The sequence below is a fragment of the Macrotis lagotis genome, chromosome 8 (genome assembly GCF_037893015.1).
Source record: "Macrotis lagotis isolate mMagLag1 chromosome 8, bilby.v1.9.chrom.fasta, whole genome shotgun sequence".
NCBI lineage: Eukaryota > Metazoa > Chordata > Mammalia > Peramelemorphia > Peramelidae > Macrotis > Macrotis lagotis.
This window is the reverse complement of record NC_133665.1, coordinates 159,308,665-159,324,984: the sequence shown is the minus strand read 5'-3', so window position 1 is coordinate 159,324,984 and position 16,320 is coordinate 159,308,665. Positions and strand designations below refer to the sequence as shown.

Sequence of the window (16,320 nt, the reverse complement as noted above, 5' to 3'; positions counted from 1 at the left end):
ACAATGTCCAAAAGAAATGAAGATAAAACCCTCCATTCACCTCCTAACAGAAAGACGATGAACTTAAAATGAAGAGATAAGCATTTTTTGACATGGCTAGGGTGGGGATTTATTTTCTAGATTATATAGATATGTACAGAGGTATTTTCTTTTCAGGCTTATTTGTATTCATTTTCTCACTGGGAGATGGTGGCAATGGGAGGGACAGATTAAAATCTTAACATGTTTAATACTTGAAAAATTAAAATAATACCCCCCAAAAAATTTTAAAGAAAAAAGTTCTCAAGTAGAAAACCGTATGAGTTAGCATGTTATAGAGTGATGTTATCAAATTCAAATAGCAACAGTGACAAAATCATACATAAAGGTCCCTGTAGGCAACATATTAACTTGGAAAATCACATAATGATATTAACTTAGTTCTATTTTTGTTTGGTTGAATATTCCTCAATTCTGTTTTTTTACTCTATCCTCTTTATGGAGGACCTTGAAATTAAAATAAATACTTGCCATGACTTATGTTCTCCATGCCTCAAACATCCCATTTTTTGGTATAGGATTTATAAGAAGCACACTTCTACCAAACATTAACCCAATTCCATATTTTTTATTCAAACAGAACCCATATTTGGAGAATCTGAATTTATATTTAATTTAAAATTTCTTTGAGATGCTCTAGTACTATTCATTCCTTTCACAGATGAGGAAAATGGAGCTGAGGTCTAGAGAAGTAAATTTATTGCCCTAAGGTCACATAACTAACAAGTCAGGATTTGAATTATGGCCATACGATTTCAAGTCCAACATTTTTAGGGCAGTGTTGGAGTAGAACCCTGGGCAAATGAATCTCTGAACACCATACTGTGCTTACAAAAGGGGTCCCAAACTGTGTCTCCTTTCTTTGTCAATATTTGTCCCTTTTACTATTTAGAAGTTTCCAGTAAAAATGTTTTTTATTTCTTTCTTAAAGGTATTTTTAAATCAAATATAAAAATGTTTTTAGAGATATAAAATTTAAAAAATCATTTCCTCACCCCACAGCTGAGTGCAAAAAGATTCTATATCAAACTATGAAACCTCTTACCTTTTGTGCTTTTCCTATATGGCCTTTCTCAAATAGGAATTTTGGTCACCAAAATTAATTTGTTTTCCTTTGTGTTTGTGTTTTCTCTCTTTCAGTTTCCTTTTCAAGACAATCTTTTTCAATCCATGTATTACCCTCTTCAGTTGAAGTTTTTGGAAACTGTACATACATTATGTGGACGAATTCCGCAAGTTTTTCTGAAGCAGATTGAGAAAACGATGAAGAGAGTGTATGAGAAGCACGTCATTGTCCATCTCAGATCCAACAGGATGTATTATTAAATATACCTTATGAACTTTTTTTAATACTCTAAATTTAGCTTATTGTTGACAGATCATTGTATCTCTCATGATCAAGGAAATAGAAAAATCTTGAAGCAGGCTGGTTCCTCTTTCATAGTTACAATTTCAAGATGCTCCCAGACTGTCAGTAAAAATGCTTGCGAAAATTTTGCAGTATTGATTTTGCTTCAATGGAGTATGCTTTTTGTTAGAGGATTTTTAAAAAAACACTTTTTTGGGGGTAGGTTTTCATATTATTGCTCATAAAACATTGCTGCAACAGTATAAATTAGCTGTGAAAAGGAGTCTTTGGGAGCCTTTAGACTCCAATAACTGCACAAAAAATATCAAGGGTCGATTGGTACCTTATTGCCATCCAGGCTCCTGAGGGAGACAGTCCCCATTCAATTGCCTTTTCCATGACAACGCATCTGTTAGAAGTATCGTAAGTAAACCTGGGCATATATGCCAAGATCATCTATAGTGGCCTTAGAAAAAAATAGAGACAAAATGAATTTTGTGTTCATAGTATTGTATTTGAAGTTCTTGCTAGAACTAGAATGATTCTGTATTCCCATTAATTAGGTTTTTATGAGGCAGTATCACAGTCAATAAGGATTTCCTGAGGTGCTTCTTAAGAGAAATTTTTCCATTTCATTTGGAGACTGAATGAGGAGGCCTTCCTAAGCAACAATAGGAAATACAGTAATCATGTTAAACCCCCAAGGAGCTTCTTGAGCTACAGGGAGGGGAGATGTATTTACACACAGCACACAGAGGTATTATCTAGCTCTCATCTACTGGAGGCCCAGCCATTAGGTATCTAGTGTCTCTGAGCTCTTTGGCAAGAGAAGAAATTAGAAAGGCAACTCCACCTCGTAGTGGACACCAAAGAGTTTAGCCAATGGAATTGGAATAAAATGTAACTTTCTGCTGGCCACAGAAACTCTCTTGTTTTATATGTTGCTTTAAGTTTACTCATTCACCAAGAAATTACTAATATCTACAACCTGTGCAGAGTAGAAGTTCACCTCTTACACAGGGGTCTCTCCTCATCTCCACTTGGTGCCATGAGATTGTAGTTCTTTAGGGATGCTGCTGGTGGTCTGTACTCTTCCAAGGGTTGGCTATGCATGTTTTGAGGGACAGTGAAGAGACCACTGGATTTGAAGCCAGAGATCTAGGTTTTAAACCCTGGCTCTACTACTCTGTAACCTTAAGTTATTTAAGCATACTTTTCTTTACCAGTAAAATGAAGGAGCCTCTTTAATTAGATTGTAAGCTCTTGGAGGGCAGGGACTGTCTTTTTGCCTCTTTTTGAATCCTCAATGCTCCATGTCAGAAATATGGTAGGTGCTTTAAAAAGGTGGATTGATTGATTGATGAGCTAACTGGTTTACTGTGCTCCCAAGAAGTAGAAATGCTGCTGACTTTGAAGTCTAAGGACCTGAGTTTTAAACTTGGTCCTGCTACTCACTGCTTGAATGATCTTGGCTAAGACATTCAATTCTCTGGTTCTTGGTTTCCCCTCTATAAAAATAAGATTGGGTCAGAAAGCTTCTAAGGAATTCTAAATCTATGATTTTTCCCATGAGGAGGGCAGATTTTATCTCCATTTAAAAGATAGGAAAGTTAATGTAAAAAGGTTCATTGCTACTTGCCAAAGATCCCTCCCACATAAACAGTTGAATCTGGGATCCCTCTGAAAAAAGTTGAAGCTGGAACCCTTGCTGTCTACCTCCTTATCCAGGATGACTTTCCCAAACTCAGACTTGTCCTGTTGTCTCCATAGACATCCTTTAGCTCTAATGATGGTGTCATTCAGTGCCAAAAGTTAAACTTGAAACCTTAATGAAACCTGTAAATATATTTATCACAATAAAAAGTCACTGAATTTACAGTTATGTAAAGAAAAAAGATAACTGTATAAAATGTTCTTTTTTCTTTATATAACTGTAAATTCAGTGACTTTTTATTGTGATAAATATATTTACAGTTAGTTCCCAACTCTTGATGCTTCTCTCCATAAGAGATTTGAACAGTGAACAAGAGGAAAATCCAGGTTTTGCTGCTGGGGTAGGTAGGATACAGAACTGCCCAGGAGTCCAGAATTCCAACCTGTTAAGTCCCAGAAAAAGTTTAAAAATGTAAATATTGTGAATTCTTTTATGAGTTTCTTCATCAGAATATTTGGCTGTACTAAATTTGACCACAGAATTATGGTAGCCCCAGAGTGGAAAAAGAATCAAAGGAAAGCTTGTAAATGTGGAGCATGTAAATTTGACCTTATGCTATTACATGAGAACTAGTGGAAGAGAGATAGGATGATGTAGTGAGCAACTAGGTGATACAGTGGATAGAGCCACCAGCCTGGGGTCAGGAAGACCTGAACTCAAATCTAGTCTCCAACACTCACTGGCTGTGTAACCCTGGACAAGTCACTTAACCCTGATTGCCTCCTTTCCCAGGCCATCTCCATTTGTTCTGATGCATATCTGGTCACTGAACTCAGATTGCCTGGAGGAGAAAATGAGACTGGTGACTTAGCACAACTCCCCCCTCTCTCAAATCCAATGCACCTGCATATCACTTCCCTGAAGTCTTGGTCTTCTTGAACAAAGGACAAATTTCATCAACAAGCAGTTGGAAATCTAAACAATGGGCTACAATAGATTGGGGTCTATTTTTGGCCATTCAATGAGAGCTTTGAATGATGTGGGTTTAATGACTAGTCAAGTTAATCCATTTGAAGCTCAATGAACTTTTTTAAAAGTTTTTTTCAGAACTATATTAATTTTTTTTTTTCGGTTTTTTTGGCAAGGCAAATGGGGTTAAGTGGCTTGCCCAAGGCCACACAGCTAGGGAATTAAGTGTCTGAGGTCGGATTTGAACCCAGGTACTCCTGACTCTAGGGCCGGTGCTTTATCCACTGCACCACCTAGCCGCCCCTCAGAACTATATTTCAGGAAGTCAAATGAAAACTGTGGTGGACCAAAAGTAAACTGTCCCAGCATTTTGAAAAAAAAAGAAAAAATTAATAATAAATAGAAATTTTTAAAAAAATTAAAATAAATTTTAAAAAATCTAGTCCAAATGTCTAACAAAATATAAGCAACCAAGAATTGTTATTTTTGTTCATCCTTTGATTTAGAAGAGGACCAATGACATCTTAAGGGTGATATCTTGACTGGCTTATGAATTGGATTTAAGTGAGGCAGAATTGACCAGCCTCATTCTCTCCTCCAGAGTCATTGCAGACTAGTGGTAAAACAAAAATCAAGTCAATTGACAATGGCTAACTCCCATCCCTCAGCTCATTTTATAGATGAGGAAATTGAGGCAAAGAGTCACACAACTAGTAAGTGTCTGATTTGAATTCATGAAAATGAGACATACTCACAGCTGGTCTGGCGTTGTGTTTATGATGGCATCTTCTCCCTTTCTTTGTCAATTCCGTGAAAAAGAAGTATTTCTTCTATCCAAGTCCTCACCTCCCTTTCTCTTCCTTTTCCCTTTCAGTCTGGCAATGAAGTATTTGAACTATCCATTAATTATCACACACTTTAGTCTTAGAATCTAACACATGGACAAGAATCCCAAAGTATGAAAAGGGATGGAGAAGCTTTAATTTGCAAAACTTCTAATGTAAGGATGTCTATTGATAAGATGACTATAGGGTCATCTTTTTCCCCAACAACCCAACTTGTCTCTAATGGCCAGGAAATTATAAAAAGACAGTGTTTATCTTCTTCCTTACTGCCACCCCCCCCCATTTAATGGGATTAGTCTAATTCCAATCAAGCTGCTTCATTATAAAACATCAATCTTAGAACTACAAATGTCTTGTCATTAATATGCCATCTGAGCTCCCAGTGACTGTCAGCTATTCTAAAGCCACAATTGAGTTTTGATTGAGAAAGAAAATAGTAGAGTGGTGTTTTGCTTTTTACACTGCAAAACATTTGTCAATAATTATTGTTTTATTTGACACTGAAAAAGAGTTGTTATTAGAAAGTTAGAGGTATCTTGGAATAATGAAGAAAAAAACAACACTGAATTCTGAGGAATCTGGAATCTGATCTCTTACAACTTTATTCGACCTTGGGCAAGCCTCTTTCAGTCTGTTTATTTCTAAAATAATAATAATAATGGTAACAATAATGAAAAAATGAGGGTCATGGGACTAGGCACTCTCTAAATTCTCTAAATAACTCTAAGCCCAAATATCCTGATGTTCAGTGCATAGCATGATCCATTTTAGAGCAAGAATGGCATTAAGATGCTGTCAACCTTTACCACTCTTCGTTTTGCAAATGAGGAAACTAAGACCCAACTTGAGTAATTTTCCAACAAAATCTTCTCTTTCCCATTGTGGTTTAAGCGGAACACTGGCATTTTAAGACCATGAACAACTAGAAAGTTAATATTTATCACATTTCAAAAAAGTTAATGATTTCTATTTTAGTGCTATATATATATATTTCATCTCATTTGAAATCATACACACTTTATACTCAGTGCGCTCATTTCAAGTTGTTATCTGGCATTTATTTTGAAAACGGGAATTTGTAAGTCATAAATATATAATTGTTACATGTTACAGTTATAATGGTAGCTCAATATATGAATGCAATCATAACTTTGTCCTTTACACAGTCCTGAAAGAGTGGGCAAGAAATGGAGTAACAGGACCATCAAAAAAACCCTTAACTTATATGTAATCATTATACTTGGAAATAATGACAAATTGCCCATGTTCAACCAAAAGACTGAATGTGATGTGATATTTATGAAAAAATGTTGAATTGTGTGTTGGATTTAGCTTCTAATTTGTGTCAGCCACCTGTAGCATTAATGCCATTAGACAAGGGTAACCTAGGGAATTGGTGGTGGGGGTCCATAGTCCATTGCCATCTCTTGTACCCCATTCTTTTACAGCTAGGTCATTATTAAGTGTCTGAGGCTGGATTTAAACTCAGGTCCTCCTGAATCCAGGGCCAGTACTCTATCCACTGTGCCACCTAGCCAGCCCCATTCTCTTTTTAGACTTTTTTAAATTATGTAAATGTTTTGTTTTCCAATTATATATAATGGTAGTTTCTACCAATCTCTTTTTATCAAGGTTTTTGAGTTTTATAATTTTTTCTCCCCCTTTCCTTCCCTCCTCCCTTTCCCCAAAAGAAGGCAGTCTGATCTAGTCTTCAGATTTTCAGCAGTCCATTCTCTTCATTCTCTCCTCCCTCATTTTTTGATTCAGTTAAAATCAATTCAAGTCAGTAGGCATTTATTAAGCAGCTTATATGTTCAGGCATTGTCCTAAACACTAAGGATCCCCAGTTCAAAAATGAAACAGACCTTGCCCTCATGGAACTTTCATCTCTTTCTGACAGAGAAGTTTGCGGTATTGTTCAGTGGCAGAGGTTGATATTTATACATATTTTCATGTTATAATGTTGCTAGATATTTCAAAAAGGTTAAGAAAAAGGCAGGGGAGGGACCTGGGGCTCTGAATGAGGCAGTATAATTTGATTGCACTCTTGTGCAATACAAAAATGTTCTGTAGCACATGATTCCTTGAAATTAGGCTTGATTTGGCCGAGCTTTATGGTAGTTTTTATTTTTTATAGAGCAAACTGGAAATCACTTTTTGAGTCTTCCAGAGACGTGTGTATGTGTGTGTGTGTGTGTGTGTGTGTGTGTGTGTGGGCATGCTTGTGTAAAAATCAGGACCCATTACTACATCATTATTTGAAATTATCTCATTTGTTTTCATTCGACAAATGCACCACTTCTTTATCGCTCCCAAGGAGACTGTAACAGTGCATTTTTACGTTTGAAATTTGTTTTGCTTACATTGTGAATAAATACACTTTAAAAGGAAATTATAGTGTCCAGGGGTTTTTATTATTCCTGCAGATTTAAAGGAACACAATTATTATTAAGTACCACCAAAAATTAGCATTCTGGTTCTCTTTAGATGCTAACTCCTATTTTTTTAATTTAATTTTTTAATTACATTGTAAGTTCAGAATTGTCTCCCTTTTCTACCTCACACCAAAGAAGGTTACCATTTGACACATATTTATAAATATGTAAAAATATACTATCCATACTTCTGTCCATCAATTCTTTCTCTGGAGGGGGATAGCATCTTCTTTCAGAGGTCCTTTAAAGTTGGTTTGAGTATTTATAGTACTCAGAATAACTTGGTAGTTCACAATTATTCTTTGAACAATATTCCTGATATTGTATACATCATTCTCTTGGTTCTGTTCACTTTTCATTATTTAATATTCCCATGTTTTTCTAAAATCAACTTATTCATCAATAGTCTTCTATCACAATCATATATATACCACAACTTGCTCAGCCATTTCATAATTGATGGGCATCCCCTCAATTTCCATTGCTTTGTTATCACAAAGAGCTGATATATATATATATATATATATATATATATATTTAGAGGATACAGATTCTTTTCCTTTTTCCCTGATCATCTTAGGAAATAGACCTAATAGTGGTATCTTTTTAAATTTTTATTAAAAGCTTTTGAAAGCTCTGTTCTCTAGGATTATTTTGAAAAATTTAAGCTTTCCTTTTATAACTTCATAAGCTTTAAAACGGCAAATATAGTCTAATTGAGTTTTATCCAGGGTGTCTCAAAAGTCTAAGTACTTTTTCCACTAAGACTTTTGGTATGTAATGCACTTTTAAATCAAATAATTGTTTTACCCAGGTAAGTCACTTTAATTACAATTGATTTCCTTTTTTTAAAAATTAGGTGTAATTAGTGTAAATTGTGCTGCTCAGTTTTTTTCCCCTTCCTGTTAAAGAACTTTATTTTTCTAACCTAGGTGGGATTATAAAGATTTGCATGGCTGCATTGATACATGAATTGGCTATCCAATGAACCCTAAGCAAAAAGCAAAATACCCTTTTCACAGATAGAAAAAGGACACAACACTTAATGATACCTAAATCTATATTACTTAGCTGGAATTTAATCATATTTCAATAACAACAACAAAAGGCTATCAACAGGCAAAGCATTTAGTAATTAGCTTGGGAAATAACATGCTTTAATAAAATGCTTTATTGTTTACAAAGCACTTGCCTTTACAACTCATTGATGGGTAATAGATGTAATATTTCAGTGTTACAGATGATGGAAATGAGACTTGGTGTTGAGGTGAATTTGTCCCTGATTACCCTGCTAGAATCAGAGGCTTCAATTTTTCATTATACTATGTACAATGCAAATATTCCACTTTATCATATACAAACAACATTGTCTCTCGGATAAAAAATTCAGATAAGATAATGTAGTTCCCTGCCTTCAAGAAGCCTCTTAGATGATTATGATACAAACACAAATAATGAATATGAGATAATATATTAAAACAGAAGAAAGGTGCAAATAAAGGGGAGGGGGACTTTGTGAAATCTGGAGGTGGGGGAAGGCCAGTGCCAGCAGGGAAGGATTTTTTGGAAGAGTTGACATTTGAATTGAGCTTTAAAAGATGCAGAGGCAAGAGAGGAGAGAGGAAGAGCATTCCAGTGTGAACAAAAGCAATCTTGTATTGTTACTACCTTTTTCGAGATTTCATTTTCCTAACTAGATTATATACTCTGTGAGGGCAAGAGACTTTTTTTGTGTGTTCATATATAAAATATTTATGGATGATTTAAAAAAAATATATATATATATATAAATTAAACTGAATATATTATATATAGAAAGATATACATGAAGCTGAAAAGATAAAACTTATCCCTGGTAATTTTAATATGCATATGAATGAAATAGAAAAGACAAGATTCAGTTCTTGAAGTATAACATGGACCTATTTAAAACTGTCTTTTGGTCCACCAAATACCTGTAAATCAAGTAAGTGATTTGAGCATTTAAAGAGAAATGTTCTCAGCTTCTTTGAGAGATCAAAGTTCTAACATATTGGCTTCATGAAAAAAATCACAGAATGCTTGTCTAGAAATAATCTTATATTTTAAGAGAAGTGAGTAGTGAACACATTTTTCCTTTACTATTCTGTTTTCTTTTTCAATAATTGGTCTTATCTGGCAAAAAGTTTAGACCAGCCATACCAGACTCCCCTTTAAAATAAAAAGACTGAAAAATGTTAATATTTTAAGTATTTTACATGATCTATAGAGGAGATTATATGTTGCTTAATTTTAATTGTATTTTCTTATGATATAATATAGTTTGGAAAATGTGAAAATTGAGCCATCATATCCTTACATTTAATACAATAAATGAGACTGATTTGATAATGAGAATTCATGTTTTTCAAAGAACAAATTTATAAAGTAGGTCTTGTAATTAGCCCCATTTTTAGAGATGAGAAATGACTGATATTCAGAAGATTAAGTGACTTCCCAATCTCACATCTAGTAAAGAACAGAATTAAACAGAATTCAAATCTAGGTCTTTGTCTCTGCTTTCCACATAGTAAATAATTTGATGTTTACATCAGGAGGGGTTTTTGTGGATTTTTTTAAATGACTTCAACAGAGTAAATTGTTTGATTCTATATAAACTGAATTTTTCATTTTTTCCTCTTTAATCTTTCCCACCAGCAAAATGTCGTAAATGTATTCACCTAAAGTGTTTTCTCCATTCATCTATTTTTATAGAATATGGAAAAATATTTTCATATAATACTGTTTTCTCAGTGTTTACATTCTTAAGGTATTTTGAGATGGTTGATGATAAAATCTCAAACCCTCACTAACCAATTATGTAAGTAAAGCACAGCCCAGGGATCCATAACCTTTTGATATCAGGTTGGAGTATAATAACACTCTCCCACTTCCGGCCAAGGATGAGAAGACCACTTGGGAGTTAAAGAAAACAGCACCAGAAGAGAGGACCCCGGAGCTGATTTCTAATGTACCATTTAATCTTCCTTAGGTTTGACCTCACTGGATTTTAAGTGTCCTCATTTGTATAATGAGTAAGTTGGACTCTAAAGTTCCTTCCATATTTGTGGGTTCCATGACTGAAGTGCTTGTAGAAGCAACTTGAGATGTTTTAAACCCCTTGCACAGTAGATTATCCTACCTCTTGACGAAAATAGAAGAGTCAGGAGGGGATATTATCCACAGGGATGAAAGTAGGCATAGGAAGAGGAATGCAAACAGCTACCATAAATGAATTGAGACTTTGGAGAGGCAGGAAGTCAGACAAATGAGTAGTTAGTTCCCTGCATCTCCATGCATTTTTACCTGATCAATGACTGAACCTTTCTTCCTCTCCTTCAAAAGCCATTCCCCCCCCCCCCCCCCCCCTGTACTCGACTTTGAATTTCAGTGGTCTAAAGACAAGCTTGTATTAACCTAATTTGGATTACCAGTTTAAGCTTTATCAATGCACATTCAGATCTTTTCTATTCCGCAACATAGAGTGCCATTCCCCAACAGGATATTCATCTAATCATCCTAACAGCAAGCTCAGTAAGACCTACAGTGCATTGGCTAATGGTAAGCATTTGATAAATATTTGTAAATAGAGGAAGCATTCATTGTTCAATAAAAACTACTGAGAAGACCAAATAACAGTTTGACAGAAAATGGGTGTAGACTAGTATCTTGCACACCCAGGGAAAGAGGAGAGCAAATCTTTTATTTCATTAGAGTAGGAAGCTCCCAGCAAAGAAACATCTTTTCCCAGTGTAGATTGCAATTACTTTGCAGTTTGTTGACCTGGAAAGTTGCATCACTCTATATTACAACATGACAAAATGATTCAAATATAATGTCTCAATATTAAAAAAATTAGAGGAGATCTTAAAGTTATACCTTTCCCAACTGTAGGAAGGTTGAAAAATTCTCAACCACTTACCCTGCTCTTACCTAGAGGGCATTACAAAAACAATTAATTTGGTTAAATTAAAAGAAAAGCATTTTTACAAAACAATGTAATCAGAATAGGAAGAGAAGATAGAGTTTGGGGGAAAAAATCTCATTAAAAGCATTTCTGCTAAAAATGAAACATCCAAAGTCTATAAGGAACCGGAACATTTGTAGAACTATTCTCTATTAGGCAAATGGTAATTCTCCAAAGAAGAAAAAGCTTTTATTTTTAACAATTTTTTTAAAATTTATGTATTTATGTATTTATTTATGTTAGGTTTTTTGCAAGGCAAATGGGGTTAAGGGCTTGCCCAAGGCCACACAGCTAGGTAAATTATTAAGTGTCTGAGGTTGGATTTGCACCCAGGTACTCCTGACTCCAGGGCCGGTGCTTATCCACTTCACCACCTAGCCGCCCCTTTAATTTATTTTTTAAAAAGATTTTATTTATTTTGCATTTTACAATTTTCCCCCTAATCTTGCTTTCCTCCCCCCACCCCCCACAGAAGACAGACTGTTAGTCTTTACATTGAAGAAACAAGGTTTCAAAAAAAGTTTTAAAAAGTCAGAACATGGGTAGCTAGATGGTGCAGTGGATAGAGCACGGGCTCTGGAGTCAGGAATACTTGAGTTTAAATCCAGCCTTAGTCACTTAATAATTGCCTAGCTTGGTGATCTTGAATAAGTCACTTAACCCCACTGCCCTGCAAAAAAAAAACCACCTAAAAATGTCAGAATATTGAGTAGATTTGTGATTTAATTGGTAAAGAGAACTCTTGGGTGAGTAACTTTCCTTCACCCCAAATGTAGGTCAACATTTTTACTGCAACTCATAGTCTTAGAAAGTTGTCCAGGGAAGTATTGGCAAATTTAAGACTGCTACCTGTTTCTGTACAGCTTATGAGTTAAGAGGTGCTTTTACATTAAAAAAAATTTTTTTTTGTTGTATTTTAAAAATTCAAACACTAGTCTTACTTCTTGAACCTGTTATATACGTTTGTCAATCCTTAAAAGCTCATACAGGTCATCTGATAGGAGTGACCTGGAAGTGAAGTGATGTTCCTGATGGATATATATTGTCTATGCCATACAACCTCTCAGTTAAATCAAAATAGTCATTTTGCTTTATTATTTCTGATTTCAATATTAGTGGGATAGTGGAAAAACTAGCATGTTAATTTCTTCCTGGTGGAGTTGAGATTTGGTTTGATTTTTATAGAAAGCATGGAATTCTAGAAAGAATAGAATTACAAAGTAAAAGATATAAAGCAATGTTTACCTCCTTGAACATAATAATTTCACTAGTAGGTTTATAACCTGAGGATGTTATTGATATAAAGAAAGACTTTTCTGTACAAAAATAGTCATAAAGAATCAACTGCAGTAGCAAAAAGAAAAAAGAAAGAAAAAAATTTCAACAATTGGAAAAATGACTTTAAATTCTGTATGAAATATGATTATCATACCAAATATGAAAAACTTGAATGAGAAAACATGTGAAATTATGAAGAATGAAGAAAAAGAACCATTTACATACTTGCTACAGCTCTGTAGATAAAAAAACATGAATCACAAAGATCATGATGAGTTCATTTGATTTTATTGGTATTATCTTGTTTATTATATGGTTTAACCATTCTGAAAGCAGCTTGGAATTATGCTTTTAAAAGTGACTAAAATCCCTTAGTAGTCAAATAACTTAAGGAGATAAAAAATAGGTCTCAAATATTTCATTATGTGGAATGAAAGAGGTGGAAACAAAATGGATGTCTAACAATCAGGGCATGGTTAAACAAATTGTGATACATGGATATAATGGAATATTTCAGTATCATGTGATTATTTATGAAGAATACAAAGAAGTATGGGATGATTTATATGAAATAATATGAAGTGAAGTTAGTAGAACCAAAAAAACAATGTAAGTGGAGGGGAACTAACATTTGTTAAATATTTGCTAGGTATTATGCTAAGCAAATATCTCATTTGATCCTCACATAAACTGTATGAGATACAGTTGAGGAAACTGAAGCAGACATAGATTAAGTGGCCTGCCCAGGGTCACACACAGTGAAAGAGGTATCTGAGACTGAATTTGAACACAGGTCTTCTAGGCCCAGTGCTTTAACCACTGCTCATCTATCTTCCTCTAGATAAGAATGGATTAAAAAATCATATATAGTAACATTATGATAATCAGGTTTAGCTCCAGAGAAGAAATGAGAAAATGTACATCCCTTCCTTACAGAATCAATTGCAGTAGCAAAAGAAAAGAAGAAAAAAAATTAAAAAAAGAAATTCCAACAAATGGAAAAATGACTTTAAATTCTGCATGAAATATGATTATCATAACAAATATGAAAAACTTGAGAGGGGGGGACTTTGGCTTGGAACATCAGCAACAAGACTGATTTCTTGCTTTTTATCACTTATTGACATCACTGGCTCTCAGTTTCTTCATCTCCAAAATAAGGGGTTGGACTAAATGACTTCAGAGTTCTCTACCAGCTCTGAATTTATGATCCTGCAATATGGATTAGTTGTATTTGCTGGATCTTTTCCACCCCCCCCTTCCCCTTTGAAATCTTGGAAAGAAGGATGGACCCCTGAGGAAGGTGATGTTTTTCAAATACAAAAAGTGATAATAAAAACAAAAGACAATTTTTTTGAAAAGTTAATACAGATAACTTAGTTCTTTAAATGATCACCAAATAAGCAAAAATACATAATTTAAAGTGCATTTTGGGTAATGTTTAGGCTCTCTTGTTTTTTTGAAGGTTTAGGGGCTCATGAGTGTATGTTTATGTGTGTGTATGTTTACTTATAGTCTTTTTCTGTATACATTTGAATGCTTGTTGAAAGTTAAAATTTATCAATTATTTGGGGAAGGTGCTGATATAAAAATATTTTTGAACAAGTAATATTATCTTAAATAATTGAATTGCTTCTCCTTTCTTTTCACTTTCATACTTAACTTGATTTGAAAATTCTTGAATATATGGTTCAAAGATATAATTTATTCCAACTCCTGTGAAAATGTTCATAAATATTGGGTTGAGAAATCAAACTATTTTGATATTTATAGAACTTCTCCCATTCTTGGTAAACCCTACATTTCTTATGCTCACTAGATGAGAGCATGAACAGATGATCAGATTATCACAAAATTTTAGAGATGAAAGGAATCCATACCCAAAAAAGATGCTCCGATAAGGCATACTCCCTAAGTGTCCATCTAACTTCTAGTCCCAATGACCTTTCAGATTTGGAACAGCTCTAATTGTTAGAAAACTTCACCAGATCCAATCTTAATCTCTTTATGACCCACCCTTTGCTCCTCTAGCTTCCCTCTGAGACCAAGCTGAACAAGGGTAATTCCTTTTCCATTTAACCTTTTTTAAGCTTCATTTTGCTCATGTGAATAAAGGGGATAATAAAATCTTAGTGACTGGCTCATAGGATTATAGGACAGAAAGCTCTTTGTAAATTTTAGCAGAAATGTCCACTATTGTAATCATGAGTGTACTGAGGTGAGTGAGATTGCTGCCTCAATGACTTATGGGTATTTACTAGTTTAATATGAATTAATCATTTAATCTCTCTCTGCCTCAGTTTTCCTATCCATAAAAATGGAACTGTTGTTAGCATCCACTGCTCAGGGGTGTCATCTTCATAACACCCCTGGAAGAAGATGCTAATGTTATTTAATGTAATAACATTTTTCATGTTAGTTATTGTTACTATTAATGTTACTATTTTTACTAATAGATGGCCTCCTTAGGGGCGGCTAGGTGGCACAGTGGATAGAGCACCGGCCCTGGAGTCAGGAGTACCTGAGTTCAAATCCGGCCTCAGACACTTAATAATTACCTAGCTGTGTGGCCTTGGGCAAGCCACTTAACCCCATTTGTCTTGCAAAAACCTAAAAAAAATGAAAAAATGAAAAATAGATGGCCTCCCTTTTGAATCGATGATGCTAGAAATTGAACTGGAAATATATCTATTTGGGGGGGGGACAGATATCAGAGGAAAGCACCCTTTCAACCACATTTTTCTTCATTGAGTTTTATTTTTTAGGACCAGCATTTTCTTCTCTGATGCCAAGAATAATGAAATTTTTGTATAACCGCAGTATTATGTCTCTACTTTGGAAAGAAATATATTGTCAGAGAGTCCAGTTGGAATGTAGTGGTACTGTTGGCTTGTGTCAAAACAGGAGAGTATTATCTGGGCAAGTGTATGAAAACAAGTGAGCTGAATTATCTTTTTTTCCCCCCTTATTGAAAAAGTTCCATAAATCTGAAAAAGTGCTTTTCTTTAAATCCTCACTAGAAATGCTTCAAGAGAGGTGGAAGAATGAATAGATGATTAAAAAGGAATTGAATTCTTATATGGTTGGTCTCTCGTGCCTCTCCCAGTGAGGGAATAGAGTACTCAATAAATCAGTCCATCAACCTTTATTAATCACTTACTATGTTCCAAACACTAGGGAGACAAATAGGAATAAGAGAGATCCTAGATGCAAGGAGTTTCCAGTCTGCATCCAGAAAAGGATGTAAAAGAAGATAAGGAGTTTCCTGAGGCAGACAAGTGAAAAATGAGATGTTTTGAGTTGAACTGTCTATGAATGGAGGTGCGAAGTTCATGGTTCCACCCTACTATCAGAGGAACAGAGGATGATGATGAAGTAGAATATCACGGGAGTGGGTTCTCAGTCTACCCAGGAAGGCTTCTCCCCATCCTTTTTGTGAAAGATTACTCTTTAGGTCTAGGAATCCCTGACTTGGAGAAATAATGGAGGAGATAGTTTTGATTGTAAAATGACTGTGAAATTTAGACCTGGTGGTCCCCTTAATAGACCCCCCTGAAAGCTACCTTTAGCCTCTTTTAAAATCCTTAGCTCTGGGGCAGCTAGGTAGCGCAGTGGATAGAGCACCAGCCCTGGAGTCAGAAGGACCTGAGTTCAAATTTGGCCTCAGACACTTAATAATTACCTAGTTGTGTGACCTTGGGCAAGCCACTTAACCTCATTGCCTTGCAAAAAAAACTAAAAAAAAAAGATAAAATCCTTAGCTCATG

General features: G+C 34.8%; 1 protein-coding gene across 1 annotated transcript in view; it reads left to right on the top strand.

The window, feature by feature from the left end:
• Window positions 1-7,259, top strand: part of GXYLT2 (glucoside xylosyltransferase 2) — a 76,544-nt gene extending 69,285 nt beyond the window's left edge. Inside the window, exon 7 of the mRNA XM_074198717.1 lies at window positions 1,180-7,259. Within this exon, the coding sequence (XP_074054818.1) occupies window positions 1,180-1,365 (186 nt within the window). The 3' untranslated portion in view covers window positions 1,366-7,259. The remainder of the gene's footprint in view (window positions 1-1,179) is intronic.
• The last annotated feature ends 9,061 nt before the right edge of the window (window positions 7,260-16,320 follow it).